This window comes from Netta rufina (assembly GCF_964035555.1).
Source record: "Netta rufina genome assembly, chromosome: 1".
In the NCBI taxonomy this organism is placed as follows: Eukaryota; Metazoa; Chordata; class Aves; order Anseriformes; family Anatidae; genus Netta; species Netta rufina.
The window spans coordinates 141,489,928-141,517,426 of NC_140123.1; the positions used below are offsets into that span (position 1 = coordinate 141,489,928).

At 38.2% G+C, this 27,499-nt stretch overlaps 1 protein-coding gene across 5 annotated transcripts in view; it reads left to right on the plus strand.

Annotated features, from left to right (window-relative positions):
* Positions 1-27,499, plus strand: part of MICAL3 (microtubule associated monooxygenase, calponin and LIM domain containing 3) — a 117,228-nt gene that overhangs the window by 32,110 nt on the left and 57,619 nt on the right. For all 5 annotated transcript variants that reach the window (XM_084294287.1, XM_084294284.1, XM_084294283.1 and 2 more), the window contains exons 18-24: positions 3,038-3,094; positions 4,990-5,094; positions 7,599-7,706; positions 10,045-10,152; positions 10,824-11,010; positions 13,356-13,435; positions 14,582-14,669. In XM_084294287.1, the coding sequence (XP_084150413.1) occupies positions 3,038-3,094; positions 4,990-5,094; positions 7,599-7,706; positions 10,045-10,152; positions 10,824-11,010; positions 13,356-13,435; positions 14,582-14,669 (733 nt within the window). The remainder of the gene's footprint in view (positions 1-3,037; positions 3,095-4,989; positions 5,095-7,598; positions 7,707-10,044; positions 10,153-10,823; positions 11,011-13,355; positions 13,436-14,581; positions 14,670-27,499) is intronic.

The window sequence follows — 27,499 nt, forward strand, 5'->3', positions numbered from 1 at the left end:
TACTGCAACTTGAGTTGTATTGCTAATAAGCTGCAAGCAAGAGTAATCAGGTCAACAGGATGAATATTCTTAAACATTGCAAGGCACAGGACGATGTAATTTTTCGCAAAGCAACAAGAGCAGTCCAACTCTGCTACCAAGAGTTTCGAGTTTTGCATTTGACTGAGCATAAGACCTTGACTCAGAAACTGTTGGTTGAATCGATTATTGCTATAACTACATGTTTATTGGCTGTTCTAGAATTATCTGTCAAGTGGATATGTGATCTTGTGAATATGGGTGAAAATTTTCTCTCTTTCAGCTTGGATAAAATGTGGCTTTAGGTCATTTATAAGAGCTACGAGCATAGGATCGCGGTCTCTCAGCTTATGCATTCTAGCCAGTCTTACAAAGTCAAGGGTAATGTTATCTTAGCTTTTCTACCGTTATTATGATTTTTTTTTCTTTTTTTGTTTTAAAAAAAAGATGAGGAGTAAGGAACGTTGTCGGACCTGCCCCAAAAAAGTGATCATGCTCTCTTCCACTGCACCTTCCTCTCCACCGTATCCCAGGCAGCAGGTGATTCCCTCTGCATGCTCTGTCCCTCTCTCTTCATTACTGCTTTGTACAAATGACTAAATTGATTACCAGACATCCCACTTACAAATATATTTCCAATTTTCTTTTTTTTGGAGGGTGATAGGGCTTCTTCAACCTCTTAATATAGAAACACAGGTCAGCATTAGCTCAGAAGAAGCATCATTTTGACGATTGTCTAATGCACTGGAGATTCTGAGACTTTACTCTAGGGTAATTGGTAATTATAGTAGCCTTCTTCAGTTTTGAGTTGCAGCAAAATAGAACTGAAATAAAATTAGGGCCACGTCTACCTTTAAGATATATATATGCTTCTTAGAAATTCAGTAGGTGTGCTTTTGTCTAAGTATTAGAACTTGATCCTGTGTTATATATAGGTCATTCACTGGCCAAAGGCTCCTTTTTTAATAAACAGAAGTTAGTATGTTTGGAGTAGTTCAGGGATGGAAATTGCAACTTTTCTCCATCTCTGTGCTTTGTTTATAGAAGTGTGACTGAGAATTTGCTGTTGTATCCATGAAAATCTTTCAGATTTATTGTATGAAGTCCTTTTTTGAGTTGTTGTGGCCTGCACATGTCCAGTTTGGTGCCCCACATCCAGGCCTGTGTCTCAAGAGTTTGTGTTCAGTCTGTCTGAGTTTGCATTTGGAGTTGTTCTGAACACAGTGTATACATGTGAATCAGATGTGTGTACACATGTATATGTTGTCCTTCTAGTTACATATTACCTGAAATATTTAAATATCTGTGTCTTATTTGTTATACATGGTCATCCTGCTTCTTTGAGTTGTCTGTCTTTATTTTTGTTCCATTTTCCTACTGCAGTAATAAATTCTCCTTCCGCATCAGCCCTTAACTAATCTTTAGCTGATAAAAAGGCAGCTACAGTTCCTTAGACCCAAAAAGATTTCCCCAAAGGTGGAAAACGTTTCTTTGCTGAGCACTTGTTTTCCTATAAACTCTACTTTTAGCAGAATAGAAAAGGGACATTCTTGAACATATTGTTTGACTTGTCTTACTGCTGTGGTGTCTCAGAGTACAGTTACATGTTACATTTCATCTGCCCTCACTACAGCCTCTGGACCACACTTCCTCTGCTGCCTCTCCTGTGTCAGATTTGTGCAGACAAGTCAGCTCTGCTTACCAATCTGATTTGAAATTGTTCGAACAAAAAAAGTAGCTTGTTTTCTGGTACACTGTGGACAGCATGGTGCAAGGAAGGATTCAGGAATACACATCTGGGTCGAATAGGTGAGGAACGCCCTTCTCATTAGCAAAACCCACATCTAAACTGAGTCAACTGTAATGAGAAATTGTATCATCACAGAATGGAAGGGACTTCTAGAGTTCATCTGGTCCATCCCCTCTGCTCAAGCAGGGTCACCCAGAGCACATTGCACAGGATGGCATCCAAGCAGATTTTGAATGTCTCCGGAGTAGGAGACTCCACAGCCTCTGGGCAACCTGACCCAGTGCTCTGTCACCCTCACAGTAAAGAAGTGCCCCCTCATATTGAGCCAGAACCTCCTTTGCTTGAGTTTGTGTCCACGGCCACTTGTCCTGTGGCTGGGCACCAGACGCTGTGATAGCTAGCAGCCTTCCTCTCATCAAGATCCTTTGAAGATTTTCCCCGAGCTTATGACAAACTAAGTTAAATGTTGAGACTTATTTTTCAATCTATGGTGTGGCAATCACTTTCCATATTTAAAAAATGGGCTTTCAGTTACTGAGGACCCTTTAGCTCTGTGTTTTCCCTCCCTGTCTCCTCCAAGTATTTTGTTTGTTTGTCCTGTGACTCTCTCTTGCTTGCCTAGTTCAGTCATGAGAACTGACTGCTGCTGGGTCCAAACATACTTAGACCATTTTCTAGCTTGTGTCCTGTAGGAAACATTTTTGTTCAAATTAAAAAAAAAAATAAAAAGGCATTGTCCACTTCCTCCTTTTAACTCAGAGGAATTTTACCTCCTGTGCTGCGTAAGTAATCTGTTAGGGCCAGTTGAGGGACTGCCTTTGGAGATGTTTTTTCTTCCTTATTCTTTTTCTGAATTGTCTTGGCCCACACCACATAGCAAGTCAAATGGATCTGTGTGCTTGTTACACCGATGTCTTTTAAAAACTCTGCACTTCTAATGCATTCATTCTGCCAATTCCTTTAAACTTTCTATTTCTTTCCTTTGATCTAACATCACAGCAGATGTTGAGTGTCTTCTCATCTTTATAGTACTAATTTTATTACACTGTGGTTAACAGATTTAATATGAATCTATATGAACTTTTTTTAATATCTTCCCTACAGGAACCAAGTCATTACTGCCAGTTTTAAAATATTCTTCTCAGTAAATTGTTTTTCTATCGTTATGACTTCTTTTCTGCCTACATGTTAAGAAAAATCTAATTCAGTCTGTTTTGACTAGGAAGTTGGTCTGTGATTGTTACTAAGCTCATAATTTGTTGCCTGCAGAGAAACAGGGAACCTGGTGCTGACTATCTTGGGGAGCAGAGTCCCAGACAAGGAAGGGTAAAGAGCATGAACAATGGCATGGATGCTGATGACACAGCTGTGTGCAATACAGGGAGCAAACATACTGAGTAGTGAAGCACTTATCCTAATGCTACTGTTAACACGCTGAAACTGCTGAGAGTCAGGAGCAGTCAACTATTTCTGCGTGATGCCCACACAAACGCATAACAAGCCTTCATCAACAGTTTGCTGTATGCTTGTATTTTGCCATAGATTTGGCACTTAAGCTCTTCCCATTCTCCTTTTTCTCTTACACCTCTTTTTGAAGTGTGCTGTGGCTGTAGCAGAACAAGAAGAGTTATGTTTTGTGCTAGTTCATGCGAACATGGTTGCATTGTGTTCACTGCTTGCTTTCTGGATGGTTAAACAACTGGCATTCCATCCTGCCTCCTACAGGCCAAAGTAAAAGGAAAAATGATGAGGCATTATTTAGTATAGAGGGTTGAAGCCTTCTTAACAATTAAATATTCAACAGCCTGTCTCAATGATTCAGTGTTATCCAGAAGCATGGGAAAAGGAAAGATAGGCACTCAAAAGAATTGGATGATTTGAACTCATATTGACAAATTAATTGACATTCCAGTAAAGGCTTTTAATGAATTAAGTCATAAATGGTAGCCAGCTGTAAAACTGTTGTAACTTCAAAAATGTGTTCTACACAAAAGACACTTGTGGGCTGAGTGTTTTCTGACAGGCATTAGAAAATGAATAAGCATGTGTCTGCAGTGACACAGAAGCCCACAGCTTTATAATAGGTCCTAGTTTTAGTGAAAATGATCTAGTAGGAAGGAGTAGGTGGAATTGAGAGCAGCTGAAAATAGAGAGTATTATTAATGTGTTTGAATGGGAAAAGTGTTTCTCATTGATTGGGTGTGAACCCAATTTTCTGTTCTGCTTTGGAGAACAGCTAACAGTATGTAGCAGCACTTGAGCTTTCTTGAGAGATTAAGCCTGAGGTTTCTTCACACACACAGTTGTAGTTCCTGGTGCATTTACTTTTGAACACTACAAACAAATTAGCTGAATGCTGTATGATGTTGCAAGTGATACTGTGTCCTGTATAGCAGGCCGAAAGTCAGGCCTTTGTTCCATGTCACTATGTGCAACACACAACAGTTCAGCAGGATTGATATGAAAGACCAGAATAGCAGAGGTGTCAGATATAGTGCCTGGGGTGTGTTGACATGATGGTGCAGTAAGAACAAGTAGGACAGAAGTTGCAGAAGTAAAATCAGCAACTTCTGTGCTAGTTTGATTTTGCTTCAACCAGCCAGTCTCATTAAACATCCTCTCTTTTATAAGCACAGCATTCTCTTCATATACAAGCATCTTTAAAGAGTTTATTTAATTCTTTATGAACACTGGAATATATTGTCCTAAAAATGTGTGTTTCTGTTCAGAAAATCTGAGAAACACAAATATGTGCAGGTGTAGATGTGTAAAGGAAATCCTCGACAAACAAGCACTAGGGTGAAATAAATTGGTGAACAAGTTCCTTTGTGCATGATAAAGCCACATCTTGATGAAGAGTGGTTTTTTGTTTGTTTTGTTTTGGGTTTGGGATTTGTTTGGTTGGGTTTTGTTTTTGTTTGGATGGCAATGCCAGAGAGAGGCTACGCGCTTGTTTGGTTTTGGCTGCAGCTGTCCTAGGTGGGAAAGTTGTGAATAATGTCTAATTCAGCTGATTTTGTCTTAGCCTGGAGTGTCAAAATTTAGTTCTTCATTAGAACATTAATGCAGTACACAGTGGAAATGAAAACAGTCTTCGGTAGGGAGCTTCTTACTGCTCTGCATGTGAATTTCCTACCTTGTGTCTGGCATTTTGTTGTCTTTTCCTTTGGGGGATTTTTTTTCTGGTTTGTTTACTTCTTCCCTCCTTCCTTATCTCACAGAGATCTCCTCGTTTTTTTTCTGATGACCAAGTGCCTGAGAATGTTGAACAAAGGGCATGTCAGCTGGCTGCCCTCCTGGAGTCCAGGCCTGCCGTGAGGCATCAGGTGACTACAGCCCTGCCTATCTGGCGTCCTGCATCAGGGTGTGATTCTGGGTACCACTGGCATCTGTGCTCAGAGGGGTGGTAAAATTCACCAGAATACAGGGACCATTGCCTGTACACAATCACATGGCTAAAAAGAAAAGATCACGCTCATTTTGGGTAGTATTTTTTATCATGCTTGCTGGTTTTTAACTCTTTCCTTGAGGAATGAGAATGTTTGTTTCACAAAATAGTATAAATAATAAGGTAAAAAAACAGCCTGCAAGCTTCAGAGTGCATGCTGAAAAGCAGCTGGACCATGGATCAAGTCTTCTCACAGTGGTAATTTACCAGTCAGTTGCTCACCAGATATACTTGCTTCTGGAAGCAAGAACACTTGCATTTTCCAAGCATAACTGCTGGCTCTGAAGTACTACTTCTCCGTCCATATTTCCTGTGTACTTATTTCCAGCAACAGAGCTGGCAGCTTGTGCAGATTTTCTTTGATTCTACTGTACACTTTTGGTTTGGTTTTGTGTTCAATTCTCTCCTGTTTGTCTTCTCTGGCATAGGGGAGCATGCCAGTTTGAACTGTGCCTTCTTTTGTTTCTTGTTCCTAGCTGTTTTTGGTTACCTTCAACAGCCTTTGGCAATCTGGAGAGTGCCTTTGGAAAACACCATCTACATAAGTGATTAGTTTTTCAGAATTTATGGTTTTGAGTTAACTATCCAAAACCAAGCTGTCTTCTTGAGCGGGAGTATAAATTGTCCCAGAACTTTTGTTGGTGGGCATAACTTTTCCAAGGGATGTCAAAGGAGAATTTATAACAACTAGGTCACTTTAAATTGGTGTTCTTTGGGGATGCAGTCTTTGCTGATTAAAATCAGTGAAGCTGTTCTCCAGGAAGGCAGAATGAACCTTTGGCTGGATTTGAAATAGGATGTTGGGGACATAGAAGAAACAATGAAGGACGGGGTAAGAAGACTCCTTTAAACATATTATCATCTATTCATTAAGGGGTGACACAACTGAAGATCTCAGTCATGATCCAAGGACAGCATGCTCACATGTATTTCATTACTCAGTTGAAGTAGTGATACAGAATTAACATGGGGCCCAAAACATTTACTTCCTACTTTTTGTGTTGCTCTCTAGTACGTCTAGGCTCTTTTTGAGGATGGAAAAGATTAACAGCATTACACTGCAAGGAAAAAAAAATCTTATTTCTGTATAGTGCAGAATTAAGGATGAGAGAAAATAAAGGGGAGATGTAGAACACAAAGTGGAGGATAGGATAAAGCGGGTCAGGCAGACAGGAAAAAGAAAACAGATGTTGGAACACTGCAGACAATGATAGATTATGATGTGGGATTTGAGGAAAGAAATCAAGAAAAAGTAGAATAGTAAGAGAGAAAGCCAAGTAAGAAATTTTCAGAAAATCAATTTGGTTAAATGTTGATGATCTTAAGTACAGAAAATTGGTGTATAAAACAAACAGTTACATTTCTGAAATCCCAGCTATTTTACATTTTGCCTAGTAGATTTAATCTTGAAGCTAGCCTATTCTAAATTGCTAGAAATAGCTGTTTTTGTGGGTCAAGCAGCTATATGACATTTAGTTTTCCTTTTTATAACCCAAAGCATAATTTTCTTTTTTAAAATTGAAAGTGGGTCAAATATTTGAAATTTACATATTTTTTTTTCTTCCAGACAGAAACTGTGCATTCCTATAAATTGCTACCAGCAGTGTCTGATATGTTTAGCTACCAATTTTTTTTCCTATTTACATTAAGTAGGTTCTTGGGAGATGGGCATTAATGAACTATAGAGATAATGAGAGAGGCCAATTTTGGGGCTCTTCTGTGAAAAAATGGTTTCAGAAGGATGCACATTCTCACTTTGGGATTTGCTGTTTGCCATTTCATAAGCAAATCATTGAAACAGCATTGAACAGCAGACTGCATTTTATTGTTTCATTCTTTTTAGCATGATGTTTCAAATCTGCTGACATTAAATGTTATGTTGGAAACTTGATGCTGATTACTGGCAACACATACAAGTTAATTTCTTTCTCTTCCACCCCTAAGGAGAGCAGGCTTTTGGTTTATATAGTTAAAATATAGAAGAGGTCTCACTTGGCCTGAAATACGATCGTAGTGTCTTGAGCCAGGAATAAAGAATAATGGCAGGTTCGGGAGGAGCAGAGGAAATTGATCTGGGATCTGTGCCAGTGGTTTAGCTGGTTGGGTTATAGGAGGCTGGACATCTGTGGAAGTAGGTAACTGCTTCCAAATGATCCTAAATAACTTAAAACCAAATAAAGGGCAAATTAAGAATAACTTACTCTGGCTCACTAGGGAGAAAAAGACCCTTATGGGACAACTTGGAAAAAATGTCCAGTGCATCTTCTCTGATAATTACTTTTTTCTTGCTCATGGGAAGAAGGGCCTATTTTTGTTCTCACTTTCTCCTGTTTTTCCTTCATAGTCATGTATGATTGCTTTGATTTTTATTTTATTTTTTAGCCTGAGACTGAACCGTCTCGTCGATTCTTTGTTGACCAGTGGGAGCTCTCCCTTAGCCTCCGTTCTTCTAATCGCCCTTCTTCACCTTCATCTGACTCTCTTCGACAGGTAGCATTAGCTTGAGCATTGCAAGGTGCACTCAGCTGTGTCTGCTTGCCCCACCCTGGTCCCATCACCCAGGGACATACCACAAGAGATGGCTAGGCTGGCACTGCTTCACCTGCAGAATGCAGTATCTGTGCATATTCATGCACAAATGAGAAACCAGAGGCAGCCTGTCACATGGCTTGGTTATTGTCAACCCTAAACCAGTTTGAAACTAAGTATATTTAACATGTGGTACAAATGACAAGGCTTCTGGTACATCCCACTCTCAAATCAGACTTTTGAGCACTAATGATCTAGCTTTGGAGTAAAGCTTTCTTGTTTTGCTTGCTGCTTTTCTTGAGAGTTTGGGCCAAACTACAGACTATGTTTGTGTGTATATGCTTAACGGATTGTATGAAGCACAAAGTACTTTGGCTTTCTGAAAAATCACTGGGAATTTGAACTAGTTGTAGTTGTCATGTGTAAAACAAACAACAGGAACTTGATTTGACCTAAGCTGAAGTGGGTTCAAAATGTTTCAGAACTTTCTACATCTTGAAGGCATTTGCCCAAGGGAGGAAACACAAAATGTTTCACTGAAAATCCAGTGTTAGGCCAGACGTCATGTATAGTAAAAGAAATATCAGAAACACTGAGCCCAAAATAAAAAATTCAGCAACTAAATTTCTCACACTAATTAATCCATGGTATTGTGAGTTAATATTAGCATAGTCACTGTTCAGGCACAAAACTGTATATGTGTTGGTTGAAATTCAAAGATCCTGAATTAAGGTTGGATGAAGGTTTCAAATCAGAACTTGCTCAGTAGAAATACAGTTTCAGCTAAAATAAAATTTCTGTTAAAAGCACACGCTTCCCATGGAAGAGCTCTGTAAGAGCAGTGAGTATAAATTCTTTATCGTCAGAAATAAACCTTCTTTATGACAGTGACACAGGTTAATGAATTAGGACTTTCAGTAATAGCAATGATAATTTCTGATGGCCGAGCACACTGTTTTTAAAACCATTTCTCCCAGAAGTACCCGTTCTTCAGTATTTTTTTTTTTGTGATGCATCCTGCTTTTCTCGTGTCTGAACAGGTGAAGGTTATATACATTTCTAAAAGGCTAATAACCACACTCGTGAGATTTATGCTCTTACTAGTTGTGGGAAATAACTAGTGTGCTTCAGACAAGTTCTACTATGGGTAAAGGGGTTTTTGAGATAAGACTCCAGTCTTTTCCTTCAGCTTACTGTTATACCAGAAGCCAGTGTGTCTCTGCTCTTTCATTTGCTTAGGAGACTCCAGCTAGAAACATTCATAATACTTCTTAGTCTGGAAAAGGAAAATTGCTTGGCGTGCTCCTTGCTGCTCTGAGTCAAATACATGGTGTTTGCAGTGTGATTAAGCTAACACGGATATAACCACATAATTTTCTTAACTATGTAATTACTGCTGATGGCTGAAATTATTTCCTGTGAAGAACACTTCCTCCGCTCCTGCAGTGACTGAACTTGGCTTGCAAACACTCGTTTTGTACTGTGTAAGGTAACAGCCAACCCGCCTAGATTTCTCAGAATGCTGGAGGGGTTTTAGATATCCAAAGTTTTGGAGACAGTCAATATCCATAATGGAGGAAAGCCTAGTCATAAAGCCATGTTCACAGTTGATCAAATGCGTGTTCCAGGTGTACGCAAGTATGGCTTTAATGTGTTGGATGAGGTTCTTGCCTCTTTTTCCCTGTAAACTTCTATGTATTTTTAGCATTGGAAAAAATAGTATTTTTGAATCACTGTGAGTTCATGATTTAAGGATTTCTTCCTGCTCTATGAATGCTCTGTAAACGAGTTCTTTCCAATTGCTAAGCATATAAGTATATTGTGCTGAGCTGTTGCAAATGTGCTAAATATGTTGCAATCAGCATATTACATTAGACTCTGTGACATGTCTTCTAAATGATTTTTGATTGTGATGCCAATTTCACCTGGAATGTAAAATCTTTACCTATATTTGCTTTCATCTTTGAGAAGTGTATATGTTCAGGTTTCCAGGTGTGAAATACCCCACAACCAAAAGTAAGCTCTGCTCTCTTCATCATCTTAGTACTTCTACAGCACATACAGAACGCAAAATGCAAACCTTCTTTTTCATGGTTGCAGTCGATATTGGACTGTTCTAGGGATTACTGATGACACTAGCTTTGCTGTTACTACCTGTCACTTCATATTGTCCACAGTTTTGGCATGATTTCACCTCTCTGCACCTTTTCACCACCTAACCTATTATCTTTTCAGTCATTTTTTAAATTTTTTTTTTCTTTTCTCACTTCCCTTTTGTTTCATTCCCTCCATCTGGTAGAAGTACATAAAGATGTACACAGGCGGCGTGAGCTCGTTAGCTGAGCAGATAGCCAATCAGCTTCAAAGGAAAGAGCAACCCAAAACCCTTCTAGACAAGAAGGAACTGGTAAGACGATGCACAGAAGGTGACGTGTTTGTGATTAGATGTTCTGTAGATCCAAAGTATTGTGAGTGTCCGGTTGTTAGCACAGCTGATGGAATTTATAGTAGCTTTGTCAAAGACTTCACCTCCCTTTCTCCATCCCCCCTCACTCTTGTCCTGGTTTTCCTTGCAAAATGTTTGAATTTAATCTCAGTGTCTAACGATTGTGTATAAACAGTTGAGAAACTGCCGGTCACATTTATGAAGATGTTTTTGGTCCACTGGGGCTACTTCAGCATTACTGTTTTCTGGAGGAGATACCAACTTTGATAATGAAGGTCTAAGAACTGCTGTTTGAGGGATTTCTAATGTTTTTGCCTTTCCATCCTATGCCTGCTTCAGTTATTTATTTCAGGGTCGTGTTTAATAGTACTTGTGTTCACTCCTCAATCCAGAGCTTAATTTACTCCTCACATATGTAGGTGTGGTATCCTAGGACTTTCTTCACTGGACTTCAAGGTTAGTTTTTGGTGTCCTGGCTAAAACTGATTTGTGTCAAAGAACTGCAGCACCCATGTGTCAAAGAACAGCAGCATCCAGATGCTCCTGTGTCTGCAAAGATGAGGAGAAGATATGACCACACAATCTCGAGAGACTGGACATGCACAAATTTAGTTATGCCTATTTCTGTCTAGGGCTCACTCAAAAAGGAGTTCCCCCAAAACCTGGGAGGCAGCGATGTCTGTTACTTCTGCCACAAGCGAGTCTACGTGATGGAGAGGCTGAGTGCTGAAGGCAAGTTCTTCCACCGCAGTTGCTTCAAGTGTGAATACTGTGCCACCACTCTGCGATTGTCGTCTTACGCCTATGATATTGAAGATGGTAAGAGAAATTGCTTTTTTGTCAGAATTCTTTTAACCATCTTGGAAGTTTGGTGAGTTAGGGAAGGGAGTAACTTCAGTTCCAAAGACTCTTAGACTGTTGAACCTACATGGATGGATTTACCTAAGAATATAATCAGATATACCTAACCAGAAACCAGAACAATATGTCAGGAGATCTAACACATTTTGTCATCCAGAAATTGTGCATGTTGAAAATAATGATTTGAAATCACACATCACTTGTGAAAAGTAACTTTTGTCAAAGAATAGCAATGTGTTGCATTTGTTGCTTGAACAGGAATTAACAGAAATTTCATATTTTCTGAAGAAAGAATGAAGTAGAAAGTGTCTTAGAGAAACCTTTATGTATATCAACAATAGTGTTTCACAGCTGTCGTTTATCTTTACTCCTATCTCAATAGGAAAACATGTACAAAACGATGGAAAGGATTCTATACCAGAAATGATTGAGTATAAACCAAAATAAGCGTAAAAAAGTTCTAGAACTAACCCTTTCCCACATTCATTGAAGCTAAGATGAAGTAAAAATTTCAGTAAGCTGCATGGCATGGAATGGAACTCCAGAATATTCCGTGTAGACTGAAAAGTTATAAAATTGATAGAAATCTTCTGTGGGTAACTGGAATATTTTTTTTGAAGATATTGGGTAGGATAATGCCCATGGAAACATCAGCTAGGCATAAGGAGCAAAAAAGAACCAAAATAATGTATCTATTAATGATGAATTATATAACTGCCTTCAGTAATGGACTTGCTGTGTCACGAAGGATTGAAGAATCAAACCAGTCTCCAAGTAAGACATAGAAAACGCATTATTCCCTGGCCAGAAGGTCAGCAGACTTGACTTACGAGTTTAAAGGGGCCAACGATGATTTTGAAGTCAACGTGTAAAAGTAACAGCTTCATCAGTAATCAGAGTTGGGACAAAACATTTTTTTAAGCACTGCTGTTATGTAGTGCATTCGGAAGTAATGGAGTACTGGATTAAATGTTTAGCAATAACAGACTGAGCTCTTCTGTCAGCTCTATGGGCTGAAACAGTTTTTGCCACCAGATTTAGTGATGCCCTCTGCCAACAAACTTAGCTATGGCCAGATAGTTTCAATGAAGCAAACAGAAAGCTTGGAGTCTCAGCATTGATTCTGAAATGATAACTTAACATGCTTAAGTTTCATATACATATGTATATGAAGAATACATGTCCAAACAGAAATATGTGGTATCCTATCCAGTCCAATTGTTGTGAAAATCCAGCTCATATTTCAATCTGAGTTTTCTTTGAGAGAAAAATAACAAGGTATGTGCACATAGCTGTTATTCATCTAGTTCTTTTCACTGAAGAACGTTCAAAGTCTGAGAATTTTTATATTCTGCCTTTCTGTTGTTTCTCTTTTCAGACATTTCCCCCTGAAACAAATTGAATAAGCAGTTTCTGAAAGAGTCAATATTAACAAATATTTATTTAAACATAGACTTCTCGAAAGATAGCATTTTCCATTTTTCTGTCATAAAAAAAATAATAATAATCATTAGAAATTACTGTGCTAATACCAGTTCAGAGAAAGTGGGGGAAACAGTGAAAGTCAAAGTATTGAATTGAAATGCATTAGTGAAGTTGTAGGAGTAGGAGGTCACAGCAGAAGGGGATGCTGTGAGCTGCAGACATTGAGCAGGATACAGTAACAAAGGCAGACTGGCAGATAGCTGTGCTAGCACTTTGCTCCTATTGTTATTATTTGCACTGGAGTATCACTGGTGCTGCTTTGGCTTCCTGATAGCGTTCAGATAATGGTGAAAACCTATTCAGGCTTCTGGGGTGTTACTAAATCAGTAGTGTCACAAAAGGTTTGTGAAAATGAATTGTTGCTTGATTGTCCTTTCCACAAGTAGTCACTGTGCATTTTCAGAGATGGCTCTTTGGGAGTTAACACCATCCTCTCCCACTTTCCTCTGCTGGTTGTATTCATTCTTGCTTTTTCCAAAAGTGCTTCTGCCAGCTTTTCATGTGATGATTTCTTTGTTCCCCACACACAGCCGCATTGTTAGCATGTGATACCACACAAGCCTCACAGCTTTGCTTTGGTGTTTGATAGGATATTAAGCTAAATGGCTGTCAGGCACCCAATAGAAAGGAGGCTAACAAGCTAGCTAGAGGAGGGCTAGAGTTAAAACTTCAGATAGAGTTTGTCTCCATGCGTACTGATTAAACTAGATGAAGCAAAGGGAAAGGCAACAGGAAATAAGTTGCAGTGAGATAGACATTTATATTGTGTTAAGCTGCTTTGTTTTCATTGTCGACCATCATTTGTATTCTATCTGCAGGTAAATTCTATTGTAAGCCTCACTACTGTTACCGACTTTCCGGGTATGCTCAAAGGAAGAGGCCAGCAGTGTCAGGAAAGGTAACTCATTATTTTCATCTAAAATGTCAAGTTCATAGGTTTTGATTCTTAACATTGAAAAAGTAAATGTTATTTTCTATTATCCAGAAGGTAGAAAAATTCAAAATGCATCAAGTTGTTTTGTTATGTCATGATGTCTTGAAGTTCTATAAGTTTTACTTAAAAACAGTTTCTGTAATTATCACTTCTCTTTTCATTATTATTATAAAATAACATACTGTTCCATTCAGAATAGTATTTTGATCTGTTTTCTTGTTAAACAGAAATGCTTATTCAGTTCACTTAGAGACTAGAGGAATTCTGTTACTGGTTTTATTTTTCCTTAAGATGAAACATATTATTTGCATTTTCTCTAAAACATGAAGTTCTGACCCATCTGTATGGGCTTTAAAAAAGACCTTTGGTCTTTTTTGAGTGTTTGCTATCTGTTAGTGGGAATCTGTATGGAAAGAAAGGATATCCTTTCTACTACACAACTGTAATGGAAGCATTTGTGCTTTAAACATAGGACCAAGACCTACCGTGTATTACAGAAAACTGTCCCTGCTTTTATCTGTACAATCCAAGGCATGTTAATTTGTCTCTTCAATTCACTTTTCAGTATTTTTGTGGTACTCTGTGTGAGCAAGAGTGAGCAAACTACATGGTAGTCTCTTTGCATTCAAGTTCTGCTAAGCTTCCATGACACAACCTATCTTTCTCCCATGAGATTATATTTAACCTCTATGGTGGTGATGGCTGTTGTCTTTCTGTCTGTTTCTTGTTTGTTTGTTGTTTTTTTTTTTTTAGTACATGCTAACTTTTGGGATTTATCCCAAAATTTGTGCCATACTTTATACCAAAAAGAAAGACCAAAAGTGAAACTTGTATTATATTCCAGATAAGCAGACTTCAGGAATCTTAATGCTTTGGCTTTCTTGCATATCCAGCTTGTTTTGGGGGGCTTAAATAAAGCAATGTATTGAGAGGGAATGTATTTTGTTCAGACCTTGCCTTATGTGACTATTAAGGGGTATTTTAGTTGCAAGAGGCATGTCTTCCTAGTTCAGTGTTTTCAGTACATATAGCTTTATATGAAAAAAGAGCATTTTGGATGTACTTCCAATTTTAATATGAATTTAATCCTCCCCTCCCCAATTCTTACAGGACACCAAAGGACCTCTGCAGGACGCTATGGCAAGTGATGGAAGTGGACGGGCAAATTCCATCTCCGCCTCAGCAGAGAGGGCCCCAGGTAGCTCCGCTTCCTTCTTTAGCAGGGTGGTGCAGTACTCTCTCGTCTTCTTTGACAGAGTTAGGGTGGCAAGCCAGCGCCTGCAAAGCACAGTTTCCTCGATTGGGCACCAGGTAGCCCAGAACCCTTTGGACTCCTTTTTCATGTGTCAGCTGATGGCTTTTGGGGTTCCCTTTCTCTATGTCCAGTCAGAAGTTCTTGTGCAGATCTTAGGGGAATTCTGTGGGCAGTCTGCTGACCAGTAAGATTTAATGTGACCCAACTTAAAAAGCTGTATAACTTGTGTGATTTTTGGGGTGCCATGTGAATTTTGTGCATTATGTGAAAGTCTCAATATATTATTATTTTGCATTGTGGCTTCAAGAGCCTAGATTTTCAGTACTTTCGAGGACGTTATCTGAAATAGTTCCAGGAAAACACAGATGCATGGTTAGGGGTCTCCTCTGAGTGGGCCCAGATGAAGAGGCTTTGTCTGTAATGTATGTATCTTGATGTTAGTCAAGTTAAAAGTTTTTCTGATACACTGGAATGACTTGCAAACTGGATTTCTGTGTTTGCCTGAAATCTGGGAGTGGTTTCTCATTCTCCCAAGCTTTTCTTCATTAATCTGGTACTTGAATGGGGAAGATCCCATTATCTTGGGACTGTGTCTCCTTTGGAACTCTGGGTATCTGTGACAGCTAATGGGATCGGATTCCTTAAACTTCTTGAGTTTTGTGGTGCTGGCAGGTCATGGTGCTCTTCCCTTACTGCCAGAATCTGTGCTGCTCCTGGCCACGGCTTTGGAAATGGGGTAGTGAATGTGTGTGTCTTACTGTGAAGTATTTTTGCCTTTTAACTTAAAATTCTAATTCCTTCTAACATGGGAGAAGTGTCTCTGCTACAAATGCTCGTTCACCCAGCCCCTAAATGTTTATTTAGTGATGTAAGAAAGAGATTTGGTTTCTAGTATTGGTTCTAGAATACTATGGAAAAACTAAATCAGATGCTCTTAGAGGGAGAACACCTTTCTAGCAAAACTTTGAGAAAAGAATGTTTTCACAGTGCTAGTTGAGAAAAGATCTTAAAAACATACAGGCGGACAAAAATCATGCTTATGTTTGACTTTAAGTATTATTCTTAGAAGCATTTCTAAGATGGAAACTGAATGCAGTCAGACTGAAATTCATTCTTACTGCGTGCCGTTGATTCTTCAAGTAGTTACTTTCACTCTTTCCTCTGTCATTGGTGTGGAATTTCCATAGGGCAAATGGAGGAAAGAGAAGGCATTGTGAAAAATGACATTTGCAAAATGCCTTGGACAGATGGGATAACTACTCCATTTTTTGTACTATTGGCTAGACAATTAAAATTGTTTTCTCTAAAGGTGAAGAGTTTTTTGTTGTTTTGTTTTTTTTTTTAATATATTTTTATTTTTATGTGGAGCATATTCTTTAAGATATATGGAATAGATATTTCTTGGAGCTATTATTCATAGAGTATCTCATGAGAATAAGGCAGCTTAATGGGATAAAGCTACTGGTGATGAAAAGTAGAAAAAAAAACATTTAACTGTATATCAATTAGTTTTTCAATACAATTGCTGTCAAACTCTCCTGATTTAGTCCTTCCAACTGATCAAATTTAATTACATTTATAAGTGAGCCTTCAGTGAATAACATCTGAGTGATCACTAAGTAGGACAAACAATAGGCCGTGGTTTGCTGTACACTGATCAGATATTTCCATCTCTTCTTATGTAGTAGTGGTACAGGTGGCAGCTGTGGTGGCACAATTACAAGAACGGTGATATTTCCAGAGAAGTAAAATAGAACAGACACTGTTTTATCAAACAGCAAAACTTGAAATCTAGGGCTCCTGTTTGCTTGCTGCTATTCTAAAGCAGTTCCTGACTGTAGCATCATTTTTAATCTTCTGGAGCTTTTAAAGCTTTGTCTTTTGTAGTGCACAAAGTCCAATAGGGCATACTCAGCTGGATGAAGCTAGCTCATCTTTAAAGCAGTGTAATATGTTGCATTCGTGTGTGCATGACAGAAATACCTTTAATGGTAGAAGAGTGAGCTCTGGCTCTGCTGTTCTCCCACTTTCTGCTAGAAAATTGCCATTTGTAGCTGAGATTTAGTTTTCTTTGTGAAGCAGGTTCCAAGTGTATTTTAAAATTTCTGGCTCAACAAGGATTAAGAACCAGGAGGAGGCTAAGTGCAATGTATTTTAAAAGCAAGGTACAGTGTCACTAAAGGCAGGTCAGTTCTCCGTTAGTCAGTTTAACGGTCATGTCCTGTAGGTACTTATCTTTAGCTCAAGTTCTTGCTGGATAGGCCAGGAAACTGGAAATGTGTTTACAATTCTGTATGGCTTGGGAAAAAAAAAAAAAAAAAAAGTGAAAAAACACCTCAACTTTTGAATTACAAAGCTTCATGGATACAGTGGAAGAATATGGTACTATCTCTGAGTAATCAAAGGGAATCTGTAAGATCACATCTCTATATCTCTAGTCCTGACTTCAAACTATGTGTGCATAAGCTTTCCTGAAATTTATTAACTTCACTGTGTTAGAAACTGTAGGCATTCTGCTTTTACTGAAGAGTATATTAATGCCTTAAGCAAAAACCTCCATGAATTAGAGATGGAGGCAGAGCTCTTCCAGTGCTCTACTTCAGCCATCTGGTAGATTCACCAATTAACAGGTTGTACATCTGAAACTGTTTGACCTCCTTTCAGGAAAGTGCTACCGAATGAAATTTGACAGTAGTAATCTCATACCTTGAGATCTGAGCCAGTCTCAGTAGTGAGGCAGATGTTGATGAGGAGTCTAAGTTGCCTCTAAAGTGAATAAATAAAATAAAATAAGTAAAACAAAAGTGTAGAATGCATAGGTTTCATTTCTGATGGAAATCTAAAGATATCTTAGAATACAAAAGGAAGGTATACAGCAGAAACATCAATTCAACAATATATAAGACAAAAACTTTTCTGTACTTAAATTTTATACCCTCTGAGTTAAATTCAGTCCTGAATTAGCTTGTTCAGTGACCATTATAATGACTTTTAAAAGGCCTGCTTTTTAGGTGCCAAGCTAAATGAATCCCAAGCAAATGCATGGTTTTTCCCCGTACACTCATTATCTCCTTTACTCTGCCACCAAATCTGGTATCTTCCTTTTTAGCCAGCTTAGTAATTAAAATTCATTCAAACACAAAATAACATTCGGCGTATTTGGTCAGCTGAGGTAAGATTGGTCACAACAAGCACTTTCTTGTGATGTGTTACTAACCTGATTGGCATGTATTAACTTTGCTAAAGACGTCAGTCCCTTCCTGGGTGGCCACAGGCTTGCCTGGCATTAAATGTGTTTCGTCTGTCCCTAGTAATGACTATAGTTGTAGAGTACAACCTGTGACAAGCAAGTTGAGGTTTTCTAGCAGTCAAGTAGAACCACTATTTTTGTGAAAGTCCTGCATGGTTTGCCAGAGAGCCTGTGTGACATCTTATGTAGTGTTTACAAGGGATGTTTTCAGGGAGGTTATGTCCAAACTGCCTCTTGCAATACTGACTGGGGAAGGGACAACAAGCTTTTGAGTGAGTGATGCCGTTCTCTCCTGGGAAGGGAAGTTGGGAAAAGCAGTTACTATGCTTTTGGTCCTGCTGAACTGTGGCATGCTTGTCGTAGATTCTGTAACCCTTCTCTGTATTCTGTCTGCCTGTTTCTCTCTATCTTCTGCGTTTGCCTTTGTTCCAAAGTTGCTGCTATTGCCAAGGGAAAAAAAATGCTTCTCAACTGTCTCACCCTTTGATAATCTGTAACCACCATGTCTTGGATTTTTTTTTTTAATATTATTTACGGTACTTTATATGATTTTAATGTGCTTTTAATGCAAATGCTGTTTTTCTATTTGTTCTAAAGGTCTGTAAGAATATATTTTCAAACTTTCAGCTCTTTCTTGACAGATGGACTTGGAACAGTCTTTACCCATATCAGATATATGATAATGCTCCTTGGGGGTGACTTCAGGTGGTGATGTTTCGTTGTAAGATGTTTCCCATTCAAAGCTTGTCTTCTCACAGCAATACATTTCTGCCCACTTCAGCAATAGGAATTTCATAAGGAAAAGACCTGCTAGGGAAGCTCATACTTCAAAATATACTGCAATAATATGCAAGACATGAGGTCTTTGCAGTAGTTACTTGACCTGTGACAGACTTAAGAAACCAATTATAAGCCATAGTATGCAAAACTGAAAATATAAGTACAAAGTAGAGGCATTAGGTCTCCTGCTTTACAATCACAAAAATATATAGTATATATGATACAGGTGTGCAATATGTAAAGAATATTAAAAGTTAAAAAAAAAAAAATCTTCTATGGGTGTGCCTTAAAAGTTTTCAGCAATGTTACGAGCAAATCCTTTATGGCAGACCCTTAAACATGTAATCTGCTGTGTATAGTGAGCAAAGGTGGACTTTACAAGGGGAAGTTCTTTTGCTGACTTGGAGAGCTAGAAAACGGTGAATGCTTCCTGTAAATGGTATACCCTATAAAGTAAGTTAACTGAGCCACATTTTCAAAAGGATCTTAAAACTGTGATTTTCACAGTCTTTATGAATGCGTACAGTAATATTTGCACACACTTCTACTTCTGTGCCTAATGAAGTACAAATATATTTTGTATAAATTTCTAGGTATAAATCGGCAGCTTGTTCATAAGCATTGCCCCTTTCCGGTTCCATTAACATACATTGAACATGCCTTGTGAAAATGATTCAGCTCAAAGCAATACTGTTTGCTTGTACATAGAAACACATCTTCATGAAATCCTCCATTTGGTCACTTCTTTTCATTATTATTCAGCTTCGGGTTTTGTTCATTTTAATTTAGTCTGTTATAAACACTAAATCACAGATGATCCAGTAAACTAACTAATTCTGTGACAGACTGCTCTGTTTGTCATACCTTCATTTTAAACCACTAAACTCTGCATTTACAAACATCCATAGCCCTCCCCTCCCCACCCCAAAATAAAATTAAAAAAAAAAAAAAAAAAAGTACATCCGTATTTTGGGATGTATCACTAAACTGGGAGGAAAGATAGCTCCTCTTCTGCTGTGCCTTGAAGGTTTTGTTTTTTGTTTGGAGTAACGGTGGTGTTGTGTTCTGCAGGACAGGGCACATAATACTGAACCCTTTTATGGGGTTTCATACAGCTCCAAAGAGATCTAATGCAAGATTTATTTCTCTGCTGGAAGATTTAAAATGTAAACTTAAGAATCAGATCCTGTGTTTTTGGAAGCTGAGGAGAGTGCGTGGGCTGCATGATTAGGACCAAGGTTCGGTGCCCGGTGAATCATTGCTCAATAGCAAGCCAGGAATCTCTCTTAGGAGATGTGCTCGACTGTTCCCAGTCCATCATGTTCCTTGTCAGTGTTCTTATCAGGATTTGTGTGGCTTTGGTGTAAAAGAAAGGAGTACGCTCAGGGACCAGCAATTTGAATCCCAGAACATTTGGAAAGACAAAGGCACGACTGGAAGGTTATTTGTTCTGAAGAGCTGGGATGCAGCTGACCTAATAGAGCTTCACTGAAAAATCAATCCTAGAAAAAGATCTGGGGGCTGAGGAAGAATATACAAAATAGTGATGTGGTTAGTTCATGCTCATGGCTGGATCCTGCTAAGAACACTTTTTCTAGGGAGCAAAAGGTCTCCCGATTCCACCTTTCTCTCTAGCTTTCAGACCTGTAGACTTGTTCCACTGAAATATTTGTTTAATGTTTGTCATGTGTATATTCTGAAGGGTGATATGAATTTTTCTGGGCACTTTTAAGAGCTTCATTAAAAGTTTATGCATCTTAGAAAAAGAATATCGTGTAAAGGAGTTGGATTCGTTTGATTGTAGAATTAAAACATCTGTTTTTATTGTGTTTTGTTGTTTTATTTTTTTTAAGTAGAATCTCAGAAATAATTGTTTTGAGGAGACTGTTTCCCTCAGAGAAATAGAGGGGGTTTAAATGAATTAAACTCGGTGACAGAAAATATTTGTGAGACAATTAGTGCTCAGAAAGGCTTCATGTCTCCGTTGTATAGCTTCTTTGAAGATTTTTATTTATGCAGTTGTTTTTAACCTGTTTTTGTTTTGGGTGTGTGTCTCTTTAAATTATGTACTACTTGGTTTTCCTGTTGCTGTGGAATCAAGACATTATTTGTTCAATTGTGTGAAATGTTCAAGGGAATAAATTCCAAACAATCTTCAGGTTTCTGAGTTTTTCTTTGTCATCCCCCTTCTTCTTCCACTAGTTCCAGGTGAGGAATGCTGTGGGGGATAAGTATTTTGGGGGAGAACGAAATGAATAGATCTAGCAAGCTTGAATACTCTTCCAAAGATGTTTTGGGGAGCTGCATGCACGTGTAACTGCAAAGTGCCACAGAGACTTCTGAGGGCAGTTCTGCTCTGACAGACACTGGATCTGGTAACTTTTCAGTACACTTCTATACCTGTTTCTATTTATTTGTTTATTTATTTATTTTCTTATTTTATGTTGCTGTTATGTTGTGGTTTCCTCAGTGTGCAGGGCATACACTGCCCAGACAGCATCACGTATTTCTGTAGAAAAAGTGGTAAGGACCCTCATACCAAATATTCTACCTCTTTGCTGTAGATACACTGTCAGTGTTGTAGCTTCACTGATTTTTTTCGATTTGGGAGGCTGTTTTGTGTGCCTTGCTACAGGCCAAAGTTCTTTCTAGCACTCTGTAAACAGGGCAGTGAAACCCATCTGTGAGGGGAGAGGAAGAACATGAGGCAGTGTAAGTCAACCCAGAGGAGCAGGGAGGCATAGCCTTTGCATCTGGTGTGACAGGTAAGCTTTGGGGCGAGATCTGTTTCCTCTTATTTGTACAGCAGCAGCTGAGATGATGGGATGTTAGAAGTGATGGAGAGGTATAAAATGAGTAAATGTGAAGCCTTTTTGCCAAATCCTGTCTCTTACATTCTAGCTAAATGGTTCTCTCCTCTCAGGGGGATGACACATGGAGATGACCTCCATTCCTCAAGACCATTAATAGACTATTCTACTATGTTCTTATGACCAACATGTGGAGTTGTTTCATAATTTTGAGCTACATTTTCCTGTTCTCTAAGATATACTGGGTGAGCCTCCCTTAGTGAATCATTCTGTTTCTTATCTCAGATGCTTTCTCATGCTTTCTACTACAACTGAAAGCTTGTAATAGCAGATGACTTTTGAGCATCTAATTGTGAATGATGTGGGTTGATTTGGCCAGAGGAGCTGTGTTTAAATGGTAGATCACAGAGCTGCAATGTAATGTGAAACCAACTCTTACACATTAAGATTTCCTTTCTTAGAGGAAAATAATCACTTTATGCCTTTGAAATTGCCTTCTGTTTTTCTTTACCATGATGAATATTCTTAATTTTGAATCTAAAATAGACTTTCATTTCTGAGAAGGAGCTGTCAGTGTTCAGTATAAAACTTCATATGCTGGTGTGTGAACTAGAAGTGTCATTTCCATGTGCCACTAGAACAGCTTCCACTGGTCTGTATCAGGAAAGCTGTTGACTTTACAGGTACATATATTGTCTTCAGAAATCAAATTTTTGTTAAAAAATAATATATATATATATATGGAGGGAGGTGCACTTCCTGAGCTCATCCCCATCTGTGGTGAAGTCAGACAGTCCTTGCTGTTCACAGTACAGTAGACAGTGGCTTCTCCAATTTTTATCTGAAATCAAATATTTGTATAATGGGGTGCTCCCAGTCACTCTCACCTCATTCTTTGTGAAGTCTACACACATCTCTCATGCTTTCTGTTTCTGTCCCTGTGGTTCTTCTGATGACTTCACATGTTCTCTTACTAATGCCTCAGGGAAGGGTTGAGCTCTGGATCCTGCTCTGGCAGAGGGGTGCTGCCAGGGAACTCCTTCCATGACCCTGCCACTCAAAAGTCACTTTTTGTTAAAGACACCCTAGTTTTGCTTGTGAAGCAAAACTGAACCTTTGTCAAGTGTTCTCTTCACCACCACACTTTCTCCTCACTCCCATTCCAACCTAGGATATTTACCTTAAAATTATTTAATCTAGAGGAAACTTTATTCTGTAAGTAAAGCGCCAAATAACACACTGTGTCAAATATGATTATTTTAAAACTTTGTTGAGCAAATTAACTGGCCTAAAAATGAGGAAGGAAAGTAGAAGATTTGGGGTGGGCTATGCTCTTGCTGGGTGTACATACCTCCTTGCTTTAGTTCTGTAAAGAGAACACATTGATTTTCCAGCATATGTTATTCTAGGGTCTTGACTCTCACAGATTTGTCCCTCACTTGCATCCATTGCTTTTGAGAGTCTTTAACATTATTTAGGACTTGCTGTACTTGTTGAATAGATTAAATATGATCTTTGTCCTACAGATGAGGAAAATGAGCTGTCATGTATACTTTTTTGCAGTTGCTATCCTCACTTGTAGTTGCCAAAGAAATAATCTGCAGAAAATCTTATGTGGACGCTAACTACTATTTATTTACCCCTGAGCTGAAATTAAAGGACTGAACTTCACAATATAAATAGCACTGTATTAAGGACGAGGTTTAAAAGCAAGGTTACGTACTTAGTGTGTAAATCACTTCATAACATTGAGGTAGTGAACCATTAAAAGTGCACAAAAGTCTGTGGGGAGTGTGAATGCTTCATTTCCTTGAAAACAGAATTACTTCAATTGAAGCTCAACTGAATTAGCCTTTATGGGTGTTTGGAAACTTCCCTGTAAGATTTGAGCTTTAAGGAATATTAAGGTGTTTTCCACTGTGCATCCCAAAACAGCTTACTTCATCCGGTTAATTTTGGTAGCAGTTTTGCCAAGAGAAACACTGGCATAGACGATTTCTTTTGCAACACCTGACACTAGGGTAGTGTAGAAAGCCTGCTGTGTACAAGTTGTTTCATACTTTAGACAAAATAATCTTCATCTCTTATGGTAGAAAGTAACATAACTGTTTCATGTAGATCTTTTCCTCTAATCTTCTGTAACAGTGATGAGAAGGCATGAGGTACTTCAAAAATAATAAAATGAATGAATAATTAATTAAAACAAGACTGTAGCAGGTTTACCACCTGCTTGTGGACAGCAGCATGAGATACTAAGATATGCAGTTTGTAATGTATCTTCAAATACAAAGGGGAAACAAGGGGACAAAAGCAAACTTAAAAATAAATAAATAAAAATTGGAAAATATTTGAAGAGAAGGAACAGATACCACAGAGTCAACAGTGAACCTGTTTTCCTGCTTCTATGAAGAGTGATAAGGAGAAAGGTGGAGTAGTAGTTGTTGAGCTGATCATGGCAACGTAGAGCCTATCTTAGGCTTTCAAAACAAATCAGGGCAGATGCTCTTTAAGGACAAGATGGCACTTCTATGCTCTGTTTAGTTACTTACATCCTCTCTCAAAAATGTATGTTTAGTCTGACATTTCTCATGTTTGCTGTCATCCCAGCAGGCTGTGTTTTCTTTTTTTGGAAAATTTCATAACTGTCCTTTCTGCTGTTATAGAAGTTTATCTGATGGCCTGGGGGTAGTAGTGTTTAAAAATAGGACTTTTTTTTTGTACCCAAGAGATGTTTCAGATACTTTCAGGCTTCGGTAACTCGGTGATTTAAAACATCAGAACTGATGTGTATGTTATCTTTCATCAGTTAGGTCTTTTGGAAGCTTTGTTTTAGAACTGTCATGGAGTTTGAATATACCTGGCTATATACCTATGTAATAGAGTTTTCTTAGCTTCAGAAAAAAATCCCACTAAGGTATGAAGCTCTGGATTTCTTGGAATATTCAATTGCTTTACAAGTTACACAAGAGTAGGTGGGATAAGTGCAGATACTAGGAAACCACGCAAGAGAATAAGGGGAGCAGATGCTGATGTTTATTGAATTGTATGCAACTTCTACTTAGGACAAGTATTTCCCAATATATTTTCCTGTAATTGCCAGAAATTAATAGAAATTCAAGTGAGGACATGGTTAGTATCTAAATATATTCTGAGATCCAGTAATTACGAAATTCTGTCGTAAATTACAGCAGAAGAGAGACTGGGTAGTTCAGTAGTTGAAAGAAGATATCCATTCCAAAGCTGTTTTGAATCTGATTGCCATTTGAATGGGAAATTGAAAATATTTGGTGTTCCAGACTTTATTATTATGTATGATTAAATTTCTAGTTACTGATTGTTTGTTCTTTAATGGTGAAAACATTTTCCAGGATCCGAGATGGAACTGGAAGAGCAGACTTCTATTAAAAAAAAAAAAAAAGGCATGCCTTGTATTGATAGATTCCTCTGGTACTTTTAGATGGAAGTGTCCTTGGTTTAGCTTTTTGTTATTTGCACAGTGGGAATCACCTTGCCTGATACCTCCTGGTGAAATGAGAGATTTCAGAAGGCTGCTACATACATGTGGTGAGAAATGGATGCCACTATGAACAAGCTCCCTGAAGTCTTATGTAGTAGAGGAGAATCTTTCTTTCTAACAACATAAGAGGTTACAGTTTGGATAAGATAATTCTTGGACAGTCACTCTTAAATATTAATTCCAAAGGAATTTAAAACAAAGAACATCTCTTACTTTAAAAAGGGGAAAAACCCTGAGCCAAAGTCAAGGTGATTTTGGAATACAGTGTGACCTTTCTCTCTTTTCCTTTTGCTCCCTGGCAGTTCCTGGGTGTGCCTCATCCCAGGTGGCTTTTTGAGGTAATACACCTTTAATAGTTTCCAGGACAAAACTTATCCCTGCAACGTAATGTTATCTTTAGCTAGATTATCCTTTACTGCTCTTTATCCTTCCCACACTCAGTTTCTTTCAAGAAATAGAAACAAGGCCAGGCAACAAATGATAGAGCTGATCAAGGTGCTTGGAGAGAGCTCAGACATCTCAGATGATACCAACAAAATGGAAAATGATAGGTAATACATTATTGACTTACCAATATTCCTGGATAACGGACATACCAATAATTAACCAACTTAAAAAATATAAATTGATGTAGGAGTTTCATCTCCATAGTGCTTTTAACCTGTTAAAACAGAAGTAAAAATTGAATCTGTGCAAATGGTAACATTCTCTGCTAGAAAAGCTGCATTAAGGAGAATGAAGCTTAACAGTGTACACTGGGGCTTGGATTAAGTGACCTAATATCTCCTTTCCCCAGTTTCTTTTCTCCACCCACTGTCTACAACACTGGCCTCTTTCCAGGAGTCCAGAAATACATTCCTGGATTGTTCTATACCTCTGCTGTAGTGAAGACAGCTTTTCTATATTGTTAAAATATGTCCTGAGCTTTAAACTTTCATTATGTAATAATACAACCTCATGCATTTGTTATGAAAAACACCACATATTTCTCAAACATAATTTGTGGTTTAAGCTGCAGATGAATTTTGACTTGTTTTCAAGTCACAAATGTGAATTAAAGATGACTTTGAAATAAAACTGATTAATATATTCACTTTTGCTGGCTTCCACTAAAAATGAAGAAAGATCGATCAACTTGTCAGCTGTTTTGCTCTTGCTCTACCAGTGTTGTAGGAAGCAACATTTTGTCAGTGTCTTTCTTGACACTTCTACAAGTCTGTTTTAACTGAATAGTGTGGGAGCAGGGGGGAAATATTGCAACATCAATGAGATGGATATCTAAGTTACTAATGCCATTCAATAGTCGGTCCAGTTCACATTTGTAAGTATGAAGAGAATGGGCTTCCACCTTTACTGACAGTATCTGAGATATGAAGAATTTAGTTGTAGCTGCAGGTCGTGGAGGAGGACTTGCATCTTCTTAAGTTTGTTTCTATGGTATCTATGGTTTCTGCAGCTTCAGAATTCCTTGAATATTTTATTGTCAGTTATTCCCATACACGTGATAGTGGTTTTTGGGGTGCCTTTGAGTGCTTCTTCACTGTTCTTCTTTGCTTAGGAAGCCAGTATTATATTAACAGGAATCTCACTGATTTTTATTTTGTGTGCTGTTGAATCAAGTAAAGCTCTAAAATTTCTTGGTCTGCACTAGAAATGGTGCTGGTTCTTTAATAACTCTCTGTTGGGTACTTCTGCATCAGAGGATATTTAAATAAAACAACTTTCTGTCTGTACAGTTTAATCTCCATTTCTCTGTTTAGTTCCCAGATTTGCTAGGATGAATTGGTTTGAGGACTGAGATTTGAGGGGTTAGCAGGGGTCTCAGGCACGTCTTTTAGAACGTTTAGTTAGTTATTATTCATTGTTGAGACTGATGCATGTGCATTACAGACAAATTTAAGTAGGGTAATCTCCTGGTTTGAGCTCATTTTGAATCCTGTGCACGGACACTTTGGATGGCTTACTTATGAATAGATTTTGCTTTCTTACTGTACTGTCCTCTTTGAATTTAGAGCTTTTATGTTTAGCAGAACATGATATGGAACAAGCTGGAAATGCAGACATGAGATAATTCAAGATTTGACAACTTCCCAATATAGTTGAATAATCCAGGCTCCCTGAGGACTTGAGAATACCCTAGGATAGTAAGAGAGAACATTGAGACATTATATCAAAATAACTTTGACACTTGATGACTATTATGTATTTATATTCAAATAAATGCATTCTTTCCTCTGTTTGAGCTGGTGTTTTATTACCCTTTTGGCTTTGTGGATGTGCTTATCAAAATTCAGGGGATGCAACCAGGAAATGTGCAGTTCTGCAGTATGTGATGTGAGGCTTTGTGAACAAGCAGTGACAAGAATTCACCCATCCTGCAAGGGCTCTTGCCACTGGTTTTCTAGAGACCTTTCTT